Source organism: Vespula pensylvanica, chromosome 9, assembly GCF_014466175.1.
Source record: "Vespula pensylvanica isolate Volc-1 chromosome 9, ASM1446617v1, whole genome shotgun sequence".
NCBI classification, from domain to species: domain Eukaryota; kingdom Metazoa; phylum Arthropoda; class Insecta; order Hymenoptera; family Vespidae; genus Vespula; species Vespula pensylvanica.
The window spans coordinates 4,137,950-4,161,142 of NC_057693.1; the positions used below are offsets into that span (position 1 = coordinate 4,137,950).

Consider the following 23,193-nt stretch of genomic DNA (forward strand, 5'->3'; position numbering starts at 1 on the left):
ATTATTGTCGTTATCATAAAATAAGTCTCTAAGACGGAATAATCCATAAATTTTGTTCTTAGATAAGACAGTAGATATAAGTGAAACGATATACATGTACATAGTAACATACTTTTACTTTTCGAAACATACCTTAACAATATCAGAATATTTTCAGATTTTTCCACGTGCCCGGATTAGATCGAAAATAATCATCTCGATCGTATAAAGCTCGTATTATTCGCGAAAAATAAGTGTAGGTGCACGTTTGACCCAGTTGCTTCTTTCACTACTTTGATCCCTGCCAACCAACTAGCCAACCAACCATCCATCCATCCATCCATCCATCCAACTATCCACCCATCCATCTAGTCCATGAATGAACGTTTACAAAAAAGAACTGCACACGGCAGATCGAGAGAGAAAGAGAGACTTTACTATTGCTGCTCGCTCGCAGTACTTTTCTGTCTTTCTCTTCCTCTTTCCCTTTCTCTTTCTTTCTTTCTCCTTTCTGTCTTCCCTTTATTTTATTTCTCCTTTTTATCAGAACCTGCTCGGACCACAAACGAGAGACAGAAAACAGTACGGTATGCTCACGAGTTCCGGTCCGACGAGTAACTTTACCACACGTATCCTCCATCCCCGTTTGCGTCCACCCTCAAAGCTTCGCGCATAAACGCTCGATCTCCATTAAAACTAATTCTTTTTTTCTTCTTTGTTTTTGTTATTTCTCTCTCTCTCTCTCTCTCTCTCTCTCTCTCTCTCTCTCTATCTCTCTATCTATCTATCTCTCTATCTCTTTTCCCTCTACAAGCACCGAACCACTTCCGATAAACGACCTGCGAATTAACGGTTCAGAAATGACAATTTTTTTTAATTCAGAAAAACAATTTGAAAAAACGAACGAACAAAGTTGCTCGTTCGCCTTTTTATATACAACTATCATTCTTATCTCAATTTATCTTCCCTCTCAATTTTGTTTTCAACGTGATAAATGAATAAGTACCCAGATTGTTCCATCAATCGATCGATCGACCGATCGATCGATCGATCGTGTCGACCTAATCGAGTCTCGATCTAATCGCTTTTAAATTTCCAGTAGCTTCCCATTGTTGAGACTCCATTGTTCTAGTATCTTGAGGGCGGCGCTTCCCTTTGTCTCCACCCTTTGTACCTCTCTGTGGCCGGATCTCTCGCCTGTTCGCGCTGGCGCGAAAGAACGTCAGATATATACAGGGTGTCTGACTACTTTTTTTGAAATAATCCGGACAAATGTACCAATATGTCTAACTGCTCAAAAAGGATCTTATTAAGTGCGCATTAGAAACATAAACGTAATAATCGATAGAAAATTTAATCGTAAAGCGATCAATCTTATATAATATCTACGATTTTAACGAGAAACGATGATATTAGGCGTATGAAGGAAATTGGCAATAGGTCAAGAGAATTCGGTTTATGTGCATAAGAAAAAAAGAAAAGAAAAAAAATGTGATCCTGCGAATCTCTCACAGATCGTTTCTCTTCCAGATAACCGGAACGGGATTTCGACAGGATAGAAGAAAGTCTTTCCAAAGGCAAAGCTCCTTCCCTTTCGCGTCCTCGTCTTTCCATCTCTTTTCCGTTTGTCGGATACGAGGAAAGAGGGAGAAAGAAAGAGACAGAGAGACCCGTTGGCCATTCGTCTTCGTAGAACAAAGTACGGCGATCCACTTTCGTGGCCGAATGCGAATCCAATGCAAATCCTACGTCGGCTGCCGACAATGGGCGACCTAGGCGATATGGTAATGTTCTCCCACGTCGATCCTGACGTCCCACCTACGTGAACGCTCATGTATACACGTATACATATATATATATATATATATATATATATATATACACATATAGATACATACCCTTCCGATCGACTTACCAACATGCAAGATCGAAATCAAACGGAGGGAGGAACGCAGTGAGTAATAACGCGTCAACAACGAAGCATTTCCATGGAATTCCTATTTTCCAATGTTTCTCATTATGAAAGTGTATATTAATGAATTTCTTTTTGCATTCTTTCTTTCTTTCTTTTTTCATCTCTCACTCTTTTTTTTTTATTCGATCGCGATGAACGAGCAAGAAAAAAACGAGCAAGTTTTATTTCGAAACGACCACATCTGCATAAATATATATATATATATACATACACACACACACACACACACATATTGATATGTAGATAGATAAATAGATAGATGTATATAATTATATCGGTATGTACACAAATACACATACATACATACATGTATATAACTATATAGAGAAAGAGAGAACTCCGATGGACCAGCCGACCATATAGAAGAGAAGGACTTTTCAAGCGACTCGCGCGCACGATCGTGCTCTCAAGCGTACATATATTCGTCTGTGTATGTGTCTAGAGAAGGCAAAGCGGGGGTAGGCAAGAGGAAAGGCCGATACAATGCTAGCCTCTCCCGCGAGTCGACTTTCCTTGATACATCGCTATTGAGCCATTGTCCGCCTCCCAATGCCCGAACGAAAGACTCCGAGGACGAAAAATTCAATTCAGCTTTTAAATTATTTCCCCGCGCTACAACGCCCCCCCCTACTCCTCCTCCTTCTCCTCCTTCTCCTCCTCTTGCCCCTCTTCCCTCCCTCCCTCCCTCTTCTCACCCCGTCCTATCCAACTCTCTACCTCAACCTTCTCTTCTTCCCTCTTCCTTCAAACAGCCTGGCCGACTCCCGTTGCACCAGCACACCACCATCTCCACTACCCTCCCCTATCGAGCTTTCGACAAGAAAGAAGAAGAAGAAGAAGAAGAAGAAAAAGAAAAAAGAGTAACGTTGGTTGGTTAAGTCGGAGCGCATTCTGTTGCCGGGCAAAGAGCGTCAACGCGGCAAGTACACTAGCAGCGATGAAGGAAAGACGAGAGCTTGAGAATGTCGAGGATGATTTTTTGCCCTCGCGTAATCGTAACAAGATCCATTCGTTTCGTCGTGCGTAATGAGACCTTTCGCGAATGATAACCGCATCGCACAAATTTATCTAATTCTCTAGAAAAAGAATATCGTTCGACGATGGGCATTGAAAATTTATTGAGCAAAAGAGATCACGAGAGTGTATATGAGAAAAGAATCAAACTTATTTTATTATCCATGCATACACACACAAAAATACACGTGTATATACATATTGTATTAATAGGTAAAAGTTAGTGCGTGACCCAGATTCTTTGACCCTAAAATACCTTGACATCCTTAATCTAGATCAAGAGAAAAAAGATAGAGATTTAAAGGGTTCGTTGAATTTCATCGTATTACCTCCTTCAAGAACTATGCAACAAGCAGTACGAAGCATCGTAATTGTAACTGGCCTTATTCCTGTGCTTCCTAGATCCATCAAACATAGTCGCCTTATCCGACAAACCCTAATTCTCTTCCTGGCCAAAGCTGTATGTTGCAAGCGAGGCAAGCTTTTAGAGAAAGAGAGAGAGAGAGACAGAGAGAGAGAGAGTAAGAGAGAGTCGGTACAGGGACGTCGATTGATGTCGTGCTTGCCGGTACGAAGTACCACCACCGACAGGGGCGTCGGGCGCCACATTGTTTCAGCACAATATCCTCTACCCTTCATCTCCTTCTCCTCCTACGCCTACGCCTCCTCCTCCTCCTCCTCCTCCTCCTCCTTCTCCTCCTTCTCCAGCAGTAGTAGCAGCTCGATCCGTACCGCCTTCGTCCCGCTCTAACTCCCTCCGTTCTCGTGCGACTACGACGACTGCCAAGGGGATCTCTAGAGGACACCCTCCTCGCAGTCTCGTTATTTTAATCATCCCCCATTTATACCCCACAACACGCGACTATATACCAGCCCCTTCGGCATCGTTCGCGATTATGGAACGTCGTCCTCCTCGACAAAGTTCTTTTCCTCCCGATGCTCTCGTTCTCCTTTTCTTGCATCGACGACGATCTCTTATCGACGACGATCCTATCGAACTGATCATTAATACCTTTTTTTCTTTTCTCCATCTTGCAGCTTGCCTGCCAGTCGGTATAACCCTCTTATCGGTTCGCTAAAGAGTGAGAGATATTACAATGGTTGAATCATAATAAAGAGAATTAGTTCTGAAGAAATGAACTCCTTCATCGATTACTAATCATCTTTATTTTCTAATACGTACGTTTTTGTTTTATTATAACACTTTATAATGTCGAATACATCGTGTTAAGAGAAAGATAGTATGTATGTGTGTATGTGTGTGTGTGTGTGAGAGAGAGAGAGAGAGAGAAAGAGAGAGAATGAAAGAAGTACAGAATTGGAATCTTTAGAACGAAACAATACGATTGTATGCCGATTGACGACCGCTAACGGATCTTCGTTTTTCTCTTATTCGATACAATTGCATTATGGGTAGACGCGTAAACGAAAGAAAAAGAAAATAGAACTGTACGACAAGAAGGGCTGTTTATCGGGGATTCGAACGAGACGAGATACTGCAGCCAGGACAATCAATCCGAACCGATGAATCTCCTCCTAAAGTTCAAGTTTCACCCTCGTGTCGGAGTATAGAGACGTCCATTGTTCTCAACCCCCATTCCAGAATCCATCCGCTTTCCATCGTCCTCGATTATACTCGTGGCGTAGGGTGAGTGTTTTTAATCATGGATGCGTTAATGAAACTTAATTTACCTACTTTCTCGGTCGAAGCAACGACGACGTTGCCCGAATTTTCTCTGAATTGATTTCTCTATTTCGTAATCATTATTATTGTTATTATTATTAAAATTATTATTATTATTATTATTATTATTATTATTATTATTATTACTATTATTATTATTATTATTACATATCTACTTAACTTGTTTTCCTTTCAATTTTAAAAAACTCCTTCTCTTATTCTTTATGAAAAAAAAAAAAAAAAAAATTTGAATTCTTTTCTCCGATATAAATAATATCCAACTTCATTCGCATCTTGCACTTTTATTATCACGTAAAGTTCGATTTCTCGCGAAGGAAGTATAGCAAGCCAAAAATTTTCCTTTTTCTCTTGTATCACATTTTATCTTTTTTCTCTGTCTATCGCTCTCTTATATTTTATTCAGATTCTTCTCGCTGAAACGCTTTTTAACCCTATTGCTTCAGTGCGCGTGCGTGCGTATATACCCTTCTTCGTCTCACTCAATGCCCCGTCCATTCTCTCTCCATTCCGTTCTTGGTAGGTCCTGCCGAGCACCCCGCTCCATTATGACATTATGTTCGCCGCATTGTCTACCGCTGAATGCCTGAACGTTGGCTACATTGTCGTGGCACATTGAAGCCAAGCATACAACACTACGAACGCTAACTCGTTATCGGTCCGATAGCGACGTTGGACTACTACCTCTCTACTCCTCCTCCAACTCCTCCAGCTCCACGTTAATGCCAACGACCGACGTTTACCGATGTTCCTCGCTTTTCTCTCTCTCTCTCTCTCTCTCTCTCTCTCTCTCTCTCTCTCTCTCTCTCTCTCTGTTTCTCTCTGTCTCTCTCTGTCTCTCTCTCTCTTTCTCTCTCCTCTCTAATCCTGAGTAACCGAAAATATCGACAATCCGATGGACCATTCTCATTCTCCTCTTCTGTTGTTGTTCCTTTATCCATCAGCACGAATTCGAGGATTCGCAGACGAAAGGATAAATAAAAAAGAAAAAAAGAGAAAAAGAAAACCGAAAAAAAGAACAGGAGAGAAAAATAGGGAAAAGGAAAAGGAAAGGATGGATTGAGATGGACGACAACGACGACGAAGAAGAACAAGAAGAAAAACAAGAAGAAGAAGAAGAAAAAGAAGAAGAAAAAGAAGAAGAAGAAGAAGAAGAAGAAGAAGAAGAAAGGAAGCTGAGCGAAGACAAAGACGGCTTGTTACGCGGAGGCAGAACCTTTGCGGATGGGTTTTGTTTTCGCACGTTATCGCGCGACAATGTCGCGACAATGTTGGAACAATGGCGGCATTACGACGGCTACCGGGCGCTGAAGAGAATGGGACCTCCCTCTCTCCCTTTCTCTCTCTCTCTCTCTCTCTCTCTCTATCCTTCTCATTCTCGGCTTCTCTTCCGTAGCGCGCGTGCGCTCACGATTCTCACCACCGAAGTAGGCGGGAGACGCCCGGTAAAAAACGAGCGATACAATGGATTTATAATTAGTGGCTCGTAGCCAGCGCTACGCTCTTTCTCTTTCTTTCTTTTTCTCTCTTTCTCTTTCTCTCATTCTTTCTCTCTTTTTCCCCTTTTCTCTCTCTCTCTCTCTCTCTCTCTCTCACCCTTTCTCATTGTTCTCATACCTCCCTTTTTTTTTCGTCATCTCGCTCGAGACGAGTCCAACGACGAGAACACGACACGCTACAGGAGAAGGGAAGAACGGCCATTTTATAAACCGAAGATATTAATTACCGGTGGCACGAGAAACTACTACTATTCTAAATACAAAACAAATATAGATAGTGCTTTATACTGGTTTACATAAAAAAGTAAGTAAGTAAGAAAATGTTCAAGTACTCCAAAGAAACAAAATAGTCTTGAGATAATTCCGTGATCGACACGTTTTACGTAGATATAGTTCAAGTAGATAAAGTAGAACGAGTTAATTTTTCTCTCACGTAGTAATACATATTCGTTTAGATAATACATTTTGTCGTCGTCGGTGTGAAATAACAAAAAATATTTTGCTCTTCAGCGACGAATGTTTTAGATTTGTAAAGTGAACAAAAATAAAAAGGGAGAGATAAAGAGAGACAGAGAGAAAAAGAAAATAAAAGTCATTTAGGTGAGTAAGGATCAGTATGAGAATTGGAGGAAGACTGTTGGATGACCGGATGGCTGACTCTATGTAGATAGGAAGGAAGGAAGGAGGAGGAAACCAGGTAGGTAGGTAGGTAGGTAGGTACACGAATTTCGATAGGTAAAGGAATCGAACACCGACGGAGTAACACATTGTACTCGGCACAATGCCTGTTTACTGTCTCCGCTTCGCGATCGACAATGGCCGCTCGTTCCACCGTCAGTTTTTGTCGATCGCCGTTCTTCACTATCTGCTCGTCGTCGTCGTCGTCGTCGTCGTCGTCGTCAATGTTCTACCACACGCGTATGTATATACATACACGGGCATATACAAGTTCATAGAGGAGAGACAGGAAAAAGAGAGGGAGAGAGAGCGAGAGAGAGAGAGAGAGAGAGAGAGAGAGAGAGAGAGAACAAACTCTACGAGGTCGGCCGAAACGCTTCCGCATAATTTATCACGTTTGTTTAGTCGATCGAACGGAAGGAACGCGACGCGCGAGTTTCTTCTTCCACGAAACGGAGAAGTATCAACGATTTTTAAACAACCATTTGCAGAGCACGTAAAAAATATATTGTGGGAAATTCTTTACGAGCCGTAACGAAAGAACGTAGAGAGTAACGTATGTATGTATCGGATTTCGCCAATAAATGCGACGTATTCGTTAGCCGCGAATCAGCGGCCAATTATCGCTAGGTGTATTCAACGAAAACTGAGAAAAAAAAGGGGAGGAGAGAGAGAGAAAAAGAGAGAGAGAGAGAGAGAGAGAGAGAGAGAGAGACAGACAGACAGACAGAGAGACAGATGGATGAAAGAGAAACGAGAAATATCCGAGAGAACGATGCTCGTATCTACCAATATGCTCCGTTCTCCTCCGACTTCTTACCGCATGAATATCTGCGTTTTAGCATAAGTATCGACTACAATGACGGTTCGTCGAGATGCTCGTCTGCCCATTCACGACGAGTCTTCGAATTTCGACGATGCTAAAATGAAGAAGAAAAAGAAGAAGAAGAAGAAAAAGAAAAAGAAAAGGAAAAAGAAAACGAAAAGATGGAAACAGAAAGAAAAGAAAAAGAATATTTAGGATAGGTATAGGGTGACTTGATATTTCGAGACCAATGCGAATGCAACATTTTCATTCGCTTAAACTGTCACGCAACGTTTTCGGGAACACGTGTCACGAAATGACGAATACAAACCATTCGTTATCCAAAGAGAAAGAGAAAGAGAAAGATGAAAGACACGAGATGGAAACGGAAGAAGGGGACCAGAGAGAGAGAGAGAGAGAGGAAGAGAGAGAAGACTAACAATGCGTGTCCCCGTAGAAAATGGCCACTGCTTTTCGCTCGCTTATGATGTATTACGGGAGAAAAGCGGAAACGTATGTTTTATCCCAGTTTCCCCCGTTTAGTGGCATTTAGTTCGCTCCACTGCTTCGTATTTACCTACTTTTTCTCTCCCACCGAATTTTCCATCTTTATCTCTCTCTTTCTCTTTCTGACACATAACCAACACACACACACACACACATATATATATATATACTATCTCTTCGTCGTTTCCGTTCTTGACTATCGTCGTCTCGTTTCCTCGCACGCGAGACGTTACACTCTGTTCTCCACCCTCCGTCTTCTCTCTCTCTCTCTCTCTCTCTCTCTCTCTCTCTCTCTCTCTCTGTCTCTGTCTCTCTTTCACACTGCTATGCACGAGTGTGTGCCATTCCACCTCAACGGCGACATTTATCATTCGCCGTTGTCGACGATGCTGGCATCGTTGTCGCTCGATATTATGGCTGTTAACGGGGACGTAATGGCATTATCTGCCTATTGTCCAGCATATGATATACCGTACACGCGAAATAGAGGCACGTCGGAGTAGACTATAAGAGAGAGAGAGACAGAGAGAGAGAGAGAGAGAGAGAGAGAGAAAGAGAGAGAGAGAGAGAGAAAGAGAGAGACAGACAGACAGACGCTAATTTGCGAGCGAACGTCTTTAGAACAAGTTTCTATAATTCGTAAAGAGAATTCAATGACGAACTATTTTCCAATAAAATCGTCATTGAATTCGATTATACAAGCTAAAGAAATGATACGATAGATATTATAATCATTATATATAATTATACTTGTTAATCGAGTTTGTTCAATGTCTTTTTTCTTTTTCTTTCAAAACAATATCGAATCATAAGGATGATAATGATATTAATAATAATAATAATATTATATATATATAATAATAATAATTCTTGATCGAATATTCAACGAACACGTTCCAGGTTTAGAGCTTATCCCGAGACAAAAATAGAAGTCGTTCTAGATCCTTTAGATGTGCATATCTCGGACGATCTAGAAAGACGTGGCTCCCAGCTCCGCATTCTTCGTCGTCCATTGTACGTAATGCATCTCTCGAGTCGAATGCACGTGCCTAACGTCCCTACTACGGCTTATAACGCTTATTCGTATTCTGATTAGCGCGCACGTGCGATATTACGGAGCACACTAGACACACCGTGCTTCTTGTCAAGGTTCTCTCGCGTGGGTGTGGATCGTAATCGGTCGAAAAGTATTAAAGAAATCTATAGCGAGATCTCTCTATCTTTCTCATTCTCTCTCTCTCTCTCTCTCTCTCTTTCTCTCTCTCTCTCTATCTATCTATCTATCTTTGTCATTCTCTCTCTCCCTCTCTGTCTCTAACTTTTTACAAAATTGTATTACATACCTACATACATATACATACGTACATAAAAATTTCTATCGAACTTAGAATATTCTTCTTTTTAAATTAAAATAATATATAAATCACTGTAACAATTATCGTAACATCGTTAACGTGAAAGAAATTCAATATTACGAGATTCGCTCGTTTGTACGATCATTAGATAAATACATTAAGGAAAATAGAGAAGGATCGTATGGAACGCAAAAAAAAAAAATATATAAATAAATAAATTCTGCGAAGCATTCATTGGCACGTAAGAATTCCTTCGATGCTCACTAGCTGCCTCGTGAGATCTCTCCTCAATAACAACAACAAACAAAAAAAAGAACGAGAAAAGAAAGAGAGAAAACCTCGAGAAAAAAAAAGAGAGAGAACAGAAAGACTACTCGGGCACGTGTCGACGAGTGACTTTCAGTCCCATTAGCGTACAAACTTTCGACGAGGAAGGACCCGCGACGATAACACGAATCATAGCTCGGATCATAACTCGGATCATAGTAATCCAGACTGGCAATGCGCCGCCATCCGTGAAACGTCGGATCGCTGTTAACCTTCTTGCGGTGAGTGGCGCGAGGGTGAACACACCACCGAAGTACTCCCTAATGGATGAAGATGGAAGGGTATGGGTGAAGGGTGGATGAGCAATATGGTTCGTCTTGTCAACGAGCACCTAACCTCCTAAGTGAATAATTACGCGTCCTTCAAATGGAAATCAAAGTTCTAAGATTAAGAAACAAGTAAGTTTTTTTCTTTTCATTCGTTTCTTATCATTAATTATTCTTCATAATCATCCATTTAACTTAATCATCTTGCTTAATCATCTTGTATTCTGTTCAATGAAATTATACTTATGAATCATCGTTTATTCGTTACAGTGACGATATGTAAACAATGACGTAATTTCTCATGAATTTTTACGCGTAGTTTACGATAACGTTCGATCGATTCACGTATAAGAATCGCTAATCAATATAAAGAAATTTCTTCGAATAAAATGCGTCATCGTTTCTTAGATAAAAATTATTGAATAAGCGATTTATTAAAGAAAATTTCTTCCAATGAAACTAATTATCAGAATTAAGATGACGATCCCGATCCATCTAGAATCTAAACGTTCTAATTTCAATTTGAGAAAGAAAATTTAAAGTATAGTTTGTATTAACATTGTATTATACGATTCAACCCTTGTACATAAATACTTTGTATTTGAAGCCATGTGATATGAGATGATTACATAATTATTTCAAAATGACATACATGAGTACAGATACAAAGAACGAGAGAAAGATAGACAGACAGAGAGACAGAGAGACAGAGAGACAGAGAGAGAGAGAGAGAGAGAGAGAGAGAGAGACTCTTTAATTCGATTGATAATAAATGTTTGCGTTTTGTACGTAGCCAAGCGTGCATGGTATATACGTGGCATGTGGCAAGAGCAGTATTTGTTCAGGCACGAACGACAAATAAGACTCTTAGAGAAGCGGAGAAGAAGAGAGAGAGAGAGAGGGAGAGAAATATACGCATGCATATCTCGTAGTCGCGTCCCTTCGGCCCTATTGTCGTACGCATAACACACACACGCGCGCGCCCGCGAGCGCGCCTTCTCTCAGCAATGACGTAAGAACGTTTTCTATTTAACGCAGAGGGTTTGGCGAGCATAGAAAGGGAGAGAGAGAAGACTTTCCATCCCGAGTTGGAAGCGAGGATACGAAACGAGTGACACTGCGAGAACGCATTGTGAGAGACGAGCTTGTGCGTCGCGTCGAGGGCTGCGAACGATATCATTCGTCCTCACGATCATATATATATATATATATATATATGTATGTGTGTGTGTGTGTGTGTGTGTGTGTGTGTGTGTGTGTATACAGCTACATACACATATCTATAGATATGTATCCACGTACTTACTTTCTTCGTTGGATCTTCAACTTGTGAGAAATGTACAATTACGAGTAATTCTTTTTCCAATTCTTTTTTTTTTTTAACGTAAATGGTAACAGTGTTATTCGACAAATTCTTCGGAATATTATATTTCTCTTTTTTTTCCTTTTTATTTATTTACTTATTAATCTCTGAACGAGTATCTAATCAAATGGTATCCTTTCTTATTCGTAGATGAAATTTATTTTTGAAAATGATTCGTTTGCACTTACGATATGCGATTCGATATGTAGAGATAGTTGAAGAAGATAAGAGAGAGAGAAGGGGAAATACTTTACTAACATAAACTCGTAGAAACTTTGCGATGGAATTTACTCGTTCCTTTTCCTTAGATACGTGTCAGCGACACCCCTTGTGTCGCGTATTTCACGCATCCTCGATGGTAAATTGAAGAGAACCCTTTCCGTGAAGCTATCTCTGTTATCTTCCTTTCCCAAAGATCGAGGATATAGATAAGTACTTACTTACTTACACGCTTATCATTTAACTTAATAATCGTAAGGAAACGATCGTAATTTAATACCATCGAACTTGTAACATTTTATATCGATTAATTGATAATAATTCACGTAAATTACTTCGCATAATCGTATGTAGGTTCTACTGTGCATTAATTATTTAATTAATTAATCAATTAATTAACTAATTAATTATTTAAATAATTGTTATCAAGATTTGTTTATTACGCGAGGAAAACAAGGAAAAAAAAACAAAGAGAAAAAGAGTGAAAAAAAAACAAACAAACAAAAAAACAATAAAAAATAACAAAGAAATATGACACAAGTTTCACGCTTCCGCGTGTCTAAACTTGAACGAGAGAAACCGTATCGGATTATAGCATGGTGTACCTACTCGAGATAAAACAATGAATGACGCAGCAGCCTTTTTACAACGAACACAATGCTACCAGAATGACACAATTAGGTGGTTTTGCAGTACGCTCAACGTCGCTACACACTGCACAACGATGACACAAAGTGAGCCCGTTCTCTCTCTCTCTCTCTCTCTCTCTCTCTCTCTCTATTTCTCTCTCTCTCTCTCTCTCTTTCTATCTATCTATCTCTCTTTTCACGCGTGCATTCGCGACGAGAAGAAGAGTGGTGGTGGGTTTTGGACTCGCTGAAGGGGCAGAAGGTGAAAGAGTGGGCGGGTTACGGGAAGGGGGGTTGGAAGAGGAGAGGGGAGGGAAAGGGACATATATACAGTCTATTCAGTGAAATTAGAAGTGCGCCCGTCCTGATCTGAAAGCAAATAGCACTCGACCCATGCTCCTTTTCACGAACAATAGAAACGTTAAGCTAACAGCGCCGGCAATTGACACAAGTGCCGCCCGCGACTCGTTTCTCTTTATTCGTGGAAAACTTTTTCCAGTGGCTGTTTTTTTTCCTTCTCATCCTCCTCGGTTCTTTCTCTCTCTCTCTCTCTCTCTCTCTCTATCTCTATCTCTATCTCTCTATCTATCTATCTATCTATCTATCTATCTATCTATCTATCTATCTTTCTATCCATCTCTATCTATCTCTGTCGCTGTCTTTCTTTATCTGTCTATCTATTTCTATCTCATTCTATTTTCTAACGCCGAGTTTTGTTCTATTTCTTTTTTTAGCTTTCCCCTCTGCACATTCGTATATACGATAGACCGTTGGCGCATACGTGAGGAGATATTACTCGTAGGTTCGATGCACTTTGCGAATGGCCCGCGCGATAATATCACAGGTGGATGTCTCGACGTCGTCGTCGTTGTTTACGTCGGTAAAGAAATAAGAAAGTATGGAAGTAAGTACGGTCGACCGATTAACAACCACGTGACGAGGTCGGCTAAAAAGAAAAAGAAGGAAAAAGAAAGAAAAAGGAGAAGAAAAAGAGAAGAGAGAACTTGTTGATCACGCGTGTAAAAATGAAATAGAATAATTCTTTCGGTCGGTCCTTTCGATTAGCGTTCATTTTGAGAAAGAAGAATAATTATTAACGAACGAACAGTAATTGACAAAAAAATACATAAATAAACACAAATTGGGACGAATCATATATTAAAAATACGAAATTTTGTTTACATTTGTAAATATTTATTATAAATATTTCTAAAAAAAATTGGCGATCGATCTTTTCGATCGGTCGAGAATTTAACAGGATGCACGTCCTTAAAAAAAAAAAAAAAAAAGGAAAAGAAAAAGAAAAAGAGAAATAAAAAAGAAAAAAGAAGAAGATTTAACGTAAAGAAAGAAAAGTGAAGAATCCTTGCGAGAATCTTTACGCCTAGGAAATTAATAAGGCGAAATTAAATTCTCGACGTCCTCCTTTCTTCCGCTTGCCCTTTTCATAGCGACGCTCTTTTTCCTCTTCCATCAATATGCTCACCGTCGACGTCGTCGTCGATGTCGTCGTCGTCGTCGTCGTTGTCGTTGTCGTTGTCGTCGTCGTTGTCGTTGTCGTTGTCGTTGTCGTTGTCGTTGTCGTCATCATCGTCCTCGTTGTCGTCTTCGTTCTTTCGACGAGTCGTAAGAGGGACGCAGAGAGATAGAGAATCGAACGAAAGAGTATAAGAAACAATTTGCTTTCTGTAACGGGCCGAGCAGCAACGTTCTCTATCTCTGTTTCTCTCTCTCTCATTTTTTTTCTCTTTTTCTCCCTTTCTTTTTTACAAATTTTTCGTAAAATGCGAGCACGCGAACTTTCGCTCTCTTTTCTGATGGAAAGACGCGAATCCTTGATGGAGATCAAAGTGGAAAAAAGTTCACGAAGCTTACTGTAATCTCGTAACGCTCTTTTCTCTCTTTCTCTCTTTTTCTCTATCTCTCTCTCTCTTTCTCTCTCTTTCTCTCTATCTCTATCTATCTATCTCTTTTCATGTGATACAGCGAGAAAGAGGGAAACTGGGAGTTTCTCAGTACCTCCGGCCATAACTGTACATACTTTACAAATACCGAGAAGCGTGAATGCACACCGGGATGCACATTCACACGAGCTTCATCCTTTTTTCTCGCTAGAAAACTTGGAAAGCAAGAAAAATGTCGTTAAAACTTGAACCTAATGTCTCATCCGAACCGACCTCTCACCGTCTCCTCTTCTCCTCTCTCCTTCTCCCTCTCTCTATTTTTTCTCTCTTTCTCTATCTCTCTTTCGACTCCCTCCATTTATGTCTCGCTTCTCGTCCCTCCTACATTACTTCTTGGTCCTCCTACCCTCGTCGAGATTCTTTCCACTCCCTTCATCTCACCTCTCACCGAGCCCTCTTTCTTTCCTCCACTCGACCGTTCGCTTCTCTCCAGTCACTCTTTTCCAAGCGCATCCCAGCCTCCACCCTCGGCCTTCCTCCGTCGGCTGATCGTCCCCCACTTTTTTCTCTCCTTTCTCTCTCACTCTCTCTCTCTCTCTCTCTCTCTTTCTGTTTCTCCCTCTATTTCAAGCACTCCACTACTTTCCTTCTTGTCTTTAAATGTCCTCTTATCCACACCCACCATGATGCCATCGCAGCTTCCGAACATCTAAAATCAAGGGTGTCGTTTTAACTTCAGGGCATTGAGAAGATTCCGACGATAAGAAAATTAATTCGATCGTTGTATTATCGCGTAATTTATCTTCACAAAACTTCATAGAAAATGATCGAAGGAATATTCTGTTAGAAATATCTATTTATTTTCTATTAATTGAATTATAGATAATGATAGATTTACTGTAAACAGTCGTAGCTTGAAGATTAAGAACGCATCGTAGTTGAGATTAGATCGTTTTACCACGGTGCACGGTTGTTAAATCCTTGCAACTGGCTAATCTCACGACAAAACGTCGCCAAGTTCGCTTAGACGTAAGAGCCCGTTACACCGGTTTTCGTTACACCTGTTAAGCCGACGTAAACGAATCCAAGATATTCCAAGGAGGCACGTAAATTATTCCGAAAGCAGTGAATATTTTACTACCAGCGGTATAGTAACTTAGTAGTTCTCGTCTACGTCGACGCAACAAGTAAGCCAGATCACGAAATTTACATAAACTTAAACCGTATCGCCGCTTTTACTTTTCAAAAGGATTAACTTTGAGCTTTAATTTTCATGTAAAATTCATTTGCAAGAATATTTAACGTAAAGCTGCACTACCCTTCCGTTATGTTTCTTTATATTTCTCTCTCTCTCTCTCTCTCTCTCTCTCTCTCTCTCTCTCTCTCTTTCTCTGTCTCTCCGTCTGTTGCTATCTGTTTCTCTCACTCGCACTCACTTAAATTTTTACTCTTTTCACTCCTCGATTTTCAATCCCCACTCGCAAGTAACGTTTCTTACTTGTTTGCCTTTAAAGAGGACAGAGTTTCGTCATCGAGACGACGATACGATTTAGTTACATAAATATTGGCTCGATTTCGATGCGCACCCTTTTACCGTTCCGTTCACCTAGAGGGTAAGTGCTTTGAAACCCTCTCTTTCTCTCTCTCTCTCTCTCTCTCTCCCTTCCTCTCTCTTCTACGATACATATTCCAAGAAAAATTCGTATGAATCCAAACGATAAATCAACTTCATTGCAAGCTGTTTTAATTTCAACAGCTTCACAATAATTCAAGGAAATAAGTAAATTTATGTTTATGTTAACGAAAATTCCAGCGTACACTAACTTTTGAAAGAAAATACTTAGGTCGCCTAGAATTTCGTGAGATATTGATTAACCTTTTTATATTTGCCCTACAATATTTTAGCAACATCCATTATAAGAAATAATAATCCACAAACGGTCACCGCTCTTATTTTATTTCCTTTCTTTCTTTCTCTCTCTCTCTCTCTTTTTCTTTTTTTTTTATTTCTTTTGATGTCCTTTCTGTTTATCCCATGCATCAAGCCGTATCACGTGCGAATAGAGACGTCTTCTTGTCGGGAAGCTGAACGTTCAAAACGAGGAGGGCATGAGCTAGGGAAAAGTCGTAAATTGCGACAAACAATGATGCCTTAGGATGTGTCGCACGATGGAGAAGAGAAGCACCGACGGAAGGAAAAAGCCGCTAAGCGGTTCCGGCCCATTTTCACCCCGTTTTCTACAAGACTACGGACATCTTTACGATCGAAATTTATACGTCCCGTTATATTATATGTGAGCACCCCATATTGTCTCTTTCTCTTTCTCTCTTTCTATTTCTCTCTCTCTCTCTCTCTCTCTCTCTCTCTCTCTCTCTCTCTCTCTCTCTCTCTCTATCTATCTCTCATACACACATATTTAACATCCTTTACCTTGGTCTACACGGACCAGTTATTACGTAACCGTAGATAGGTACGATTTATGTATATAGGTCAGGAGAAAATTTAAAAGCCAAATACGATCGTCTTTACACGCGTTCCTCCTCTCAGAAAGAAAGAAAAAAAAAGGGTTCGATCGGAGTTAACGAGAATCGCATGTAAACGTTATTGCCGTATCGTATCGGCGCGTTAATCGATTACGAGAGGACACCCTTTTCCGTTCAAAAAAGATTCATGATTTCTTTTTTATCCTTCCATTATGTTTCCCCTTTTGCATGAACAAGAGAATTAGATTCGATCGATCGTAAATTTATCTTTTTGAATTTCTTTGTATTTAAATATGAAATAATCTTTAGGTAGGAATATATCATCCATTGTTTTAGATCTGTTCGTATTAACTAGTGTCGTATAAATGTGAATAAAATCAAGTTGGACGAGATAGAGAGGAAAAGAAAGAGAGAAGATGAAAGAAAGAGAGAAAGAGAGAGAAAGGGCACATAGGGTAACAAGATTATCGCCCAAAGTGGCTGTTTCTCGCGTTGGCCAGCATTCATCCGTAATATTGCCCATAATATACTTCCACCCTCTTAAGCGGCCACGGTTAAGGCTACAAAGCGGCTTACCAGCACGGCTTTGCCTTTCAGCCCGGAATCTCAAGTGCGCGCCTACATTCCATGGATATACCTACATATTATATATGTACATATACATTATATATATATATATATATATATATATATATCGTTTGGTACTCTTCAAAAGGGTCCACTCGTGTACTCGACATTCGAATTGCTTTTGGTCAACGTACGTTCAAAGCTTCACCGATTCAGAAGAAGAATATTTCGAAGCAATTATAATTCGCGTTAGATAATAATCGTCAAAAATTTTCTTCTATTTCTATTTCGATGAAACGACAATTAATAGATAGTTCATAAAGAAAATATTCATAATTACGACATCGAGCAACGATAATAAGAAAGGAAATAATACATAAGTTAGATGTTTAACTGGATTCTTGTTTGCGAGAACGAAACGAGGGGATGAAATCGCGAAAAGTCGTCCACCGTGTCTAAAAGCCACCCCCGTGTCCCGTGGTCGGGCACAAGTACATGCGTATGTACTTCAATACAAGCACACAGATACACGAAAAAGAGCTATACGTCGAATGGTTAGGTAGGATGGCGCGTGCTACGTGGAGCCAGCTATAATGTGTATATTATGTTAACAAATAAGTGGTCGCGGTAATAAAAGCCCCGTTGCTACTCCCCATCTACTTTCTCTATCTCTCTTTTTCACTTTCTTTCTCTCTCTCTCTTTCCTTCACGTAATGTATGCGCGAGATGTCTTGAACAATATTCCAGCGACTCGGTCTGATATATAATGGCGTATATAAATAATAACGTCTCTGCTATCCCCTCCTACGTTTCCACCCTTTTGCTTTCGCTCTCACCCCCATATCTTGCGTGCTCTCTTTCTCTCTTTTATAGGGTGAGTTCTGTCCTCCAAGGCGAAGAAAACAGAGATAAAGAGAGAGAAAGAGAGAGAGAGGAGGAGGGTGGAAACTGATAGGGTAGGGGGAGTGAAATATGTACAAACTTGCGGCTCCTTGTTATGAGCGGTGATAAATTACACTCACAAAGAGAGAGAAAGAGAGAGAGAGAGAGAGAGAGAGAGACAGACAGAGACAGAGAAAGAAGATCCATTATAAGTACGCTGTGGTTATAGCGAATCTCGACTCGACGGAAAACCGACACGAGGGTAGGTCCTACATGTTTTCCTGATTTTTCATCTGGAATTTGGTCGATGTTGAAAAAAAAAAAAAGAAAAAAATATATCACAAATGAGACGTCGTAATCCGAACGAATTTCATATTGAAACGATCAAATACGACGAGCGGCATTCTTTCTCACGCGTTCGTGATTGGAAGCAATGGACCGTGTCGAGTCTCCATCATCGGTGTACACGCACGACAGAGGAATACGCTTTTAAGTGGGCATAGCTACTCGTTCGAGCGAATACGACGGATCGGAGAAGGCGGCATGATAGTGCAAAACGATCGATAGAGAAGGGAAGAGGATGGAGAAGAAGAAGAGAGGATGACGAGAGGGAAATATCGAGAGGAGGCAGCACGAATCTCTCGGGTTGGTTTCTTAACGAAGAATTCGGCGGGGCTTTGCTCTAAGCAGGTGCCGAGATCAAAGAGGTTGCTCAATCGATTCAAGTAGTTCTGAATCGATCTAATCACCTACCACCTCTCGCTCGGGAATGAAAAATCAATCTCTTCGCCTTTTAAAAGAGAAAGGTGATCTCTTTCTTACTATCTTCCTTCTCTCTCTCTCTCTTTCTCTCTCTTTCTCTTTCTCTATGTTTCTTCCTTTCACTCTGTACCACGACATAGTTTTTTCTTCTATCGATAATAATCTTTTCTATATTATTCGTCTTTATTATCATTCTTCTTATTTAACATAACCAATTAATTTATAGATACTCTATATATATGTATGTATGTATGTATGAATTAAGAAGAGGGATAAAAAAGAAGAAAATAAATTGTGTTATATAAAGAAAAAGATTTCGTTCATTCGTTTCTGAGAATTACGTACAAGTTGTTTATACGCGATATAAGATAGACGTCTTTTGTTGACTAGGTCAATGGTAACATTTGAAAATGTTCAAAGGTACGAGCAAAAAAAAAAAAGGATAATATACGAAAGATTCAGATTTGCTTCTCTCTTTCTCTCCATCTTTTTCTTTCTCTTTCTCGTTAGTTTGTCTCGTTGAAAACTTCGAAATACTTCCCTATGAGATTTCCAATTCCCTAACGAGGGTGTACGTGATATTTTCATGGATCGTGTCGTGGATCCAACGTTTGTCTTTTTATTCTCTCCCTACATTCTACAATTCTTTTCTAGGTGAACGTAGAAAATCCGTAGGATGTAAATCATCAGGGAGTTTACATCGACGATGAATAAGAAGAGGAAGAGGAAGAAGATAGTACTGGTTCTCGAGCAAAACTGGATACCCTTGTCAACGACGATAATGGCCACGACCTAAGGGATTCCAAGTACGAAGTGACGTATTAGAAGTAAAATCCGTGAAGCTCGAGAAAAAGAGAAAAAGAAGAAGAAGAAGAAGAAGAAGAAGAAGAAGAAAAAAGATGAGGAGAAAGAGGAGGAGAAAAAGAAGAAAAGGATAAATAAGAGAAAAAGAGATACCTATATACATATATACGATAGGACTTTGCACAAGTCAATGCACCAAAAACTGCTGCTCGCGAAAACCTACACCATCTCCATCTACTTTCCTAAAGAAAAAGTCACTTTTTCTCATCCCTTCGAAACTTCTCATTCCAGTGGGAAAGACTCAATTTTTATCCTCGACCGATGGAAAGAAAAAAAGCGACGACAGCTAGGCCGTATTATAACGCATAATCGACAAAGTGACGGGCTTAAAACGAAAGGAGATAAGGGCTGTTGCGGTTGCGGGTGTCGACGTTTTTCTCCTTTTCTTTCGATTTTTTTTTTTTATTTCTCGTTTTTGTCTCATTTTGTTCTTTGGCATTTTTCTATCATTTTTCTTTTCTTTTTTTTTTTCTATATATATATAGAAATATTTCTTTCTCTTTTCGAACGAAGAGATTATTTTCTTGGGGATTTAACGTGAAGATACGACAAGAAGCCTAGCTACGAGCGTTACATTTAGTTATCAATAACGAATGCGTCGTAGCTTATTAGGTTTTCTTCGCACGATGTAACGTTTGTCAATGTGCTAGGTATCTACATGCATACATAAATGCATACATACATAAATACGTGTGAAGCTTTCTCCGTTCATAACAATAACATCGTAGAAATTTACGGGCCGTTGTTTATTAAGCCCATTCAATCGCGAACGTTCGAACGAACGACGTGCTCGATTATGAAAAATGATCTATCGTTATACGATCAACCCGAGAGATATCAGACCTTTCTATCAGACGAATGGTAAAACGGGCACAAATGGTGAGTACCGCATAAGTATGTATGTATGCATGTACGTATAGAACATGTTACAATTTTCAATTGCTAACAAATGAAGAAAGAATGAGATGTACGCGACGAGAATCTCACTCGATCATTATTCTCGTTCTCTTTTAATTGTCAGTAATCTCTGAGGCATCGACAACGAGGTAATGATACATTTTTCCATCCATTTAGTCAATTAAAATGCCTTGCCCTTTTTTCGCGCGTCATTGTTTCTCCTATCTGTCTCACTGTATCGTCCCTTTTGTTTCGTTTCGAATCGCGAAGCAACGATCACTTCTTTCTTTTTTTCTTTTTTATTATTTATCTCGATCGTTAAGACGAAGAAGTTACATTTTATCCTGGAATAATTGCCAAGTCGAGTAGAAGGGAATGAAAATAAAAAGAAAAATGAAAAAGAAAAGAAAAAGAAATAGAAGAGAGAAAAGAACCAAACAAAAAGAGAATAAATAAATAAATAAATAAATAAATAAATAAAAAGATAAATAAGAAGAAAAACTTGACGAGTATCTCGAAGTCGATTAAGGGAGTCTAAATCGTAGGATAGAGCGATACCTAAAAGGCATGAAAAGATCGTCCAGGAAAGACCCTTTCCTCTGCGAACCGAACGGATGTCCGATGAATGCACTGTAAATCGAGAGAGAGAGAGAGAGAGAGAGAGAGAGACTGATCGATCGGCCATGCGTATCGATTAGTATCGATACCCATCGACTCGGCAGCTTCTCTCGCTTCCAGTCGAGCATACACAATAGACAGGGCTAATGACTACCGGAGACAAGGGGTGACATCGTCCAAAACTCCCCATCTGTTTCAGCCACCAAATCTTCCCATGCTCATAACGCGCGTTACCTAATCGATTATAAGTTTCCGACTGCGAAAAAAAGGAAAAAAGTATCGATGCGATACGTCCTCGATGTATCTCCCCCTTTCACGACTAATAAAGAAAGGGAATAGATATCTATTCTTCTCTCTTTCCTCTTTTTCTTTCTCTTCTTTTTTTTTTTATTTTTTCACGATTACGACAGAAGAAAAGGGGTAAACATTTCCATAGAAATCGTTCGTTCGAAAATCTCTATGATGCGATATTAAAATTTAATGGGTTTAATCGTACCTTAAAACTCGAGAAGTTGTAACAATATTATAACGGAACGGCGATTTAGAGGGATATCGTTCTTATATCAAAATTAAAGTTATCGTTAATACGTAAACGACCTAGCCTAGAATAGACGAGCGTCCCGGTGTGGACACACCCCTTAGGAATAAGGAGAACAACGTGGAAGGTGGAGAAAGAAAAAGAGAAGGGAAAGAAATAGAAGGTTGAGAATAAGAAGATAAAGAGTATATATAAGGTCGTTGTTGTAGCGGTGTGTCTTGGACCCTCGGACACAACGAAGTTCGTAATAAGAATAGATGGCTTCCCTCGATTCCTGAATGGCCGACTATTAGCAACGAGCCGTACGGCCGACAATGAGGCCCGACAAACTGATAAATTATACCACGGGTGTATCCACGCTGCACCGGCTGCAGGTAAATAGAATTAATCACGCTATAGAAGGCAGCAGCGGCAGCAGCAACAGCAGCAGCAGCAGCAGCAACGCCGGCAGAAGCACCGATCGAAGTCGGCCGGCTCGCTTGCAAGGAGCTACCAGCCAATATAGCAACATGACTACACGTTTTCACCGGCCAACATTCTTTTCTTTCTCTCAACGTTTTCGTATCTGTCGTGTGTTACATTCGACAGAGGGATGGATGGATGGATGGATGAATGGTGGTTCACGTTCGCCAGTCGAAAACAACAATATCAAACGCTTCTCGTCGTTAATAATAAAGATAAATATTCTAGGATATTCTTTCTATCGGATATTAAAAAAGCAATCTTAAGGATCGCTGTTGTACATTTTTTCGATTGGATAAAGAAAAGGGAAAAAGAAAAATTTCGAGCGATTCAATGGTCCGATATTCTACGAGAGAATAGAATTAAAATGAGACGGATATAGACAGAGAGAGAAAGAGAGAGAAAGAGAAGGGTGACACGTTCGAGATAGTCCAGCTTCTCCCGGTCCTCGAGTTACCTACCTCTCGCGGAACTTCAAAAGCAAACAAAAAATATTTCCCCTAACAGCACCGATACTCTTTCAACCCCACAGTTTCTATGAGGCTGCGCTAAGGTGAGAGATATACGAACCGAAGAGGATAGAAAAAAGAAGAAGAAAAAAAGTCTCATGAATCCAAAAGTTTCGATAGTTCCAATAGAAAGAGGGACGTTTACAACACCCCTCGCTTTTTTTTTTTTTTTTTTTTACCACCAATGAAAACGTACGCGAACGCGTATACGTACCGTAGCTAATCGCATGAAATCGAATCGAAAGTGATCGATACTCGCTTCGATTATCCACCAGTCTTTTAGTTCGTCTCACCCTCGGAACCATTCGTTTCTTCATACCTGAGCTTTTCCTGATCTCGCAGAATCGAAGTTTAAAAGGAGAAAACTAAATCCATGTTTTGTTCTTTT

General features: G+C 40.0%; 2 protein-coding genes across 6 annotated transcripts in view; one reads left to right on the forward strand and one right to left on the reverse strand.

The window, feature by feature from the left end:
• LOC122631951 (peroxisome biogenesis protein 1) overlaps positions 1-23,193 on the reverse strand; it is a 115,987-nt gene that overhangs the window by 51,464 nt on the left and 41,330 nt on the right. Inside the window, exon 16 of one of the 5 annotated variants that reach the window (XM_043818212.1) lies at positions 13,491-14,931. The exons of the other annotated variants lie outside the window; for them this stretch is intronic. The gene's annotated coding sequence lies outside the window, so the exon portion shown is untranslated. Of the gene's footprint in view, positions 1-13,490; positions 14,932-23,193 lie in introns of those variants that run through there. 5 annotated transcript variants of the gene reach the window in all.
• Positions 9,533-23,193, forward strand: part of LOC122631955 (transcription factor Sox-21-B-like) — a 36,037-nt gene continuing 22,376 nt past the window's right edge. Inside the window, exon 1 of the mRNA XM_043818221.1 lies at positions 9,533-10,239. Within this exon, the coding sequence (XP_043674156.1) occupies positions 10,208-10,239 (32 nt within the window). The 5' untranslated portion in view covers positions 9,533-10,207. The remainder of the gene's footprint in view (positions 10,240-23,193) is intronic.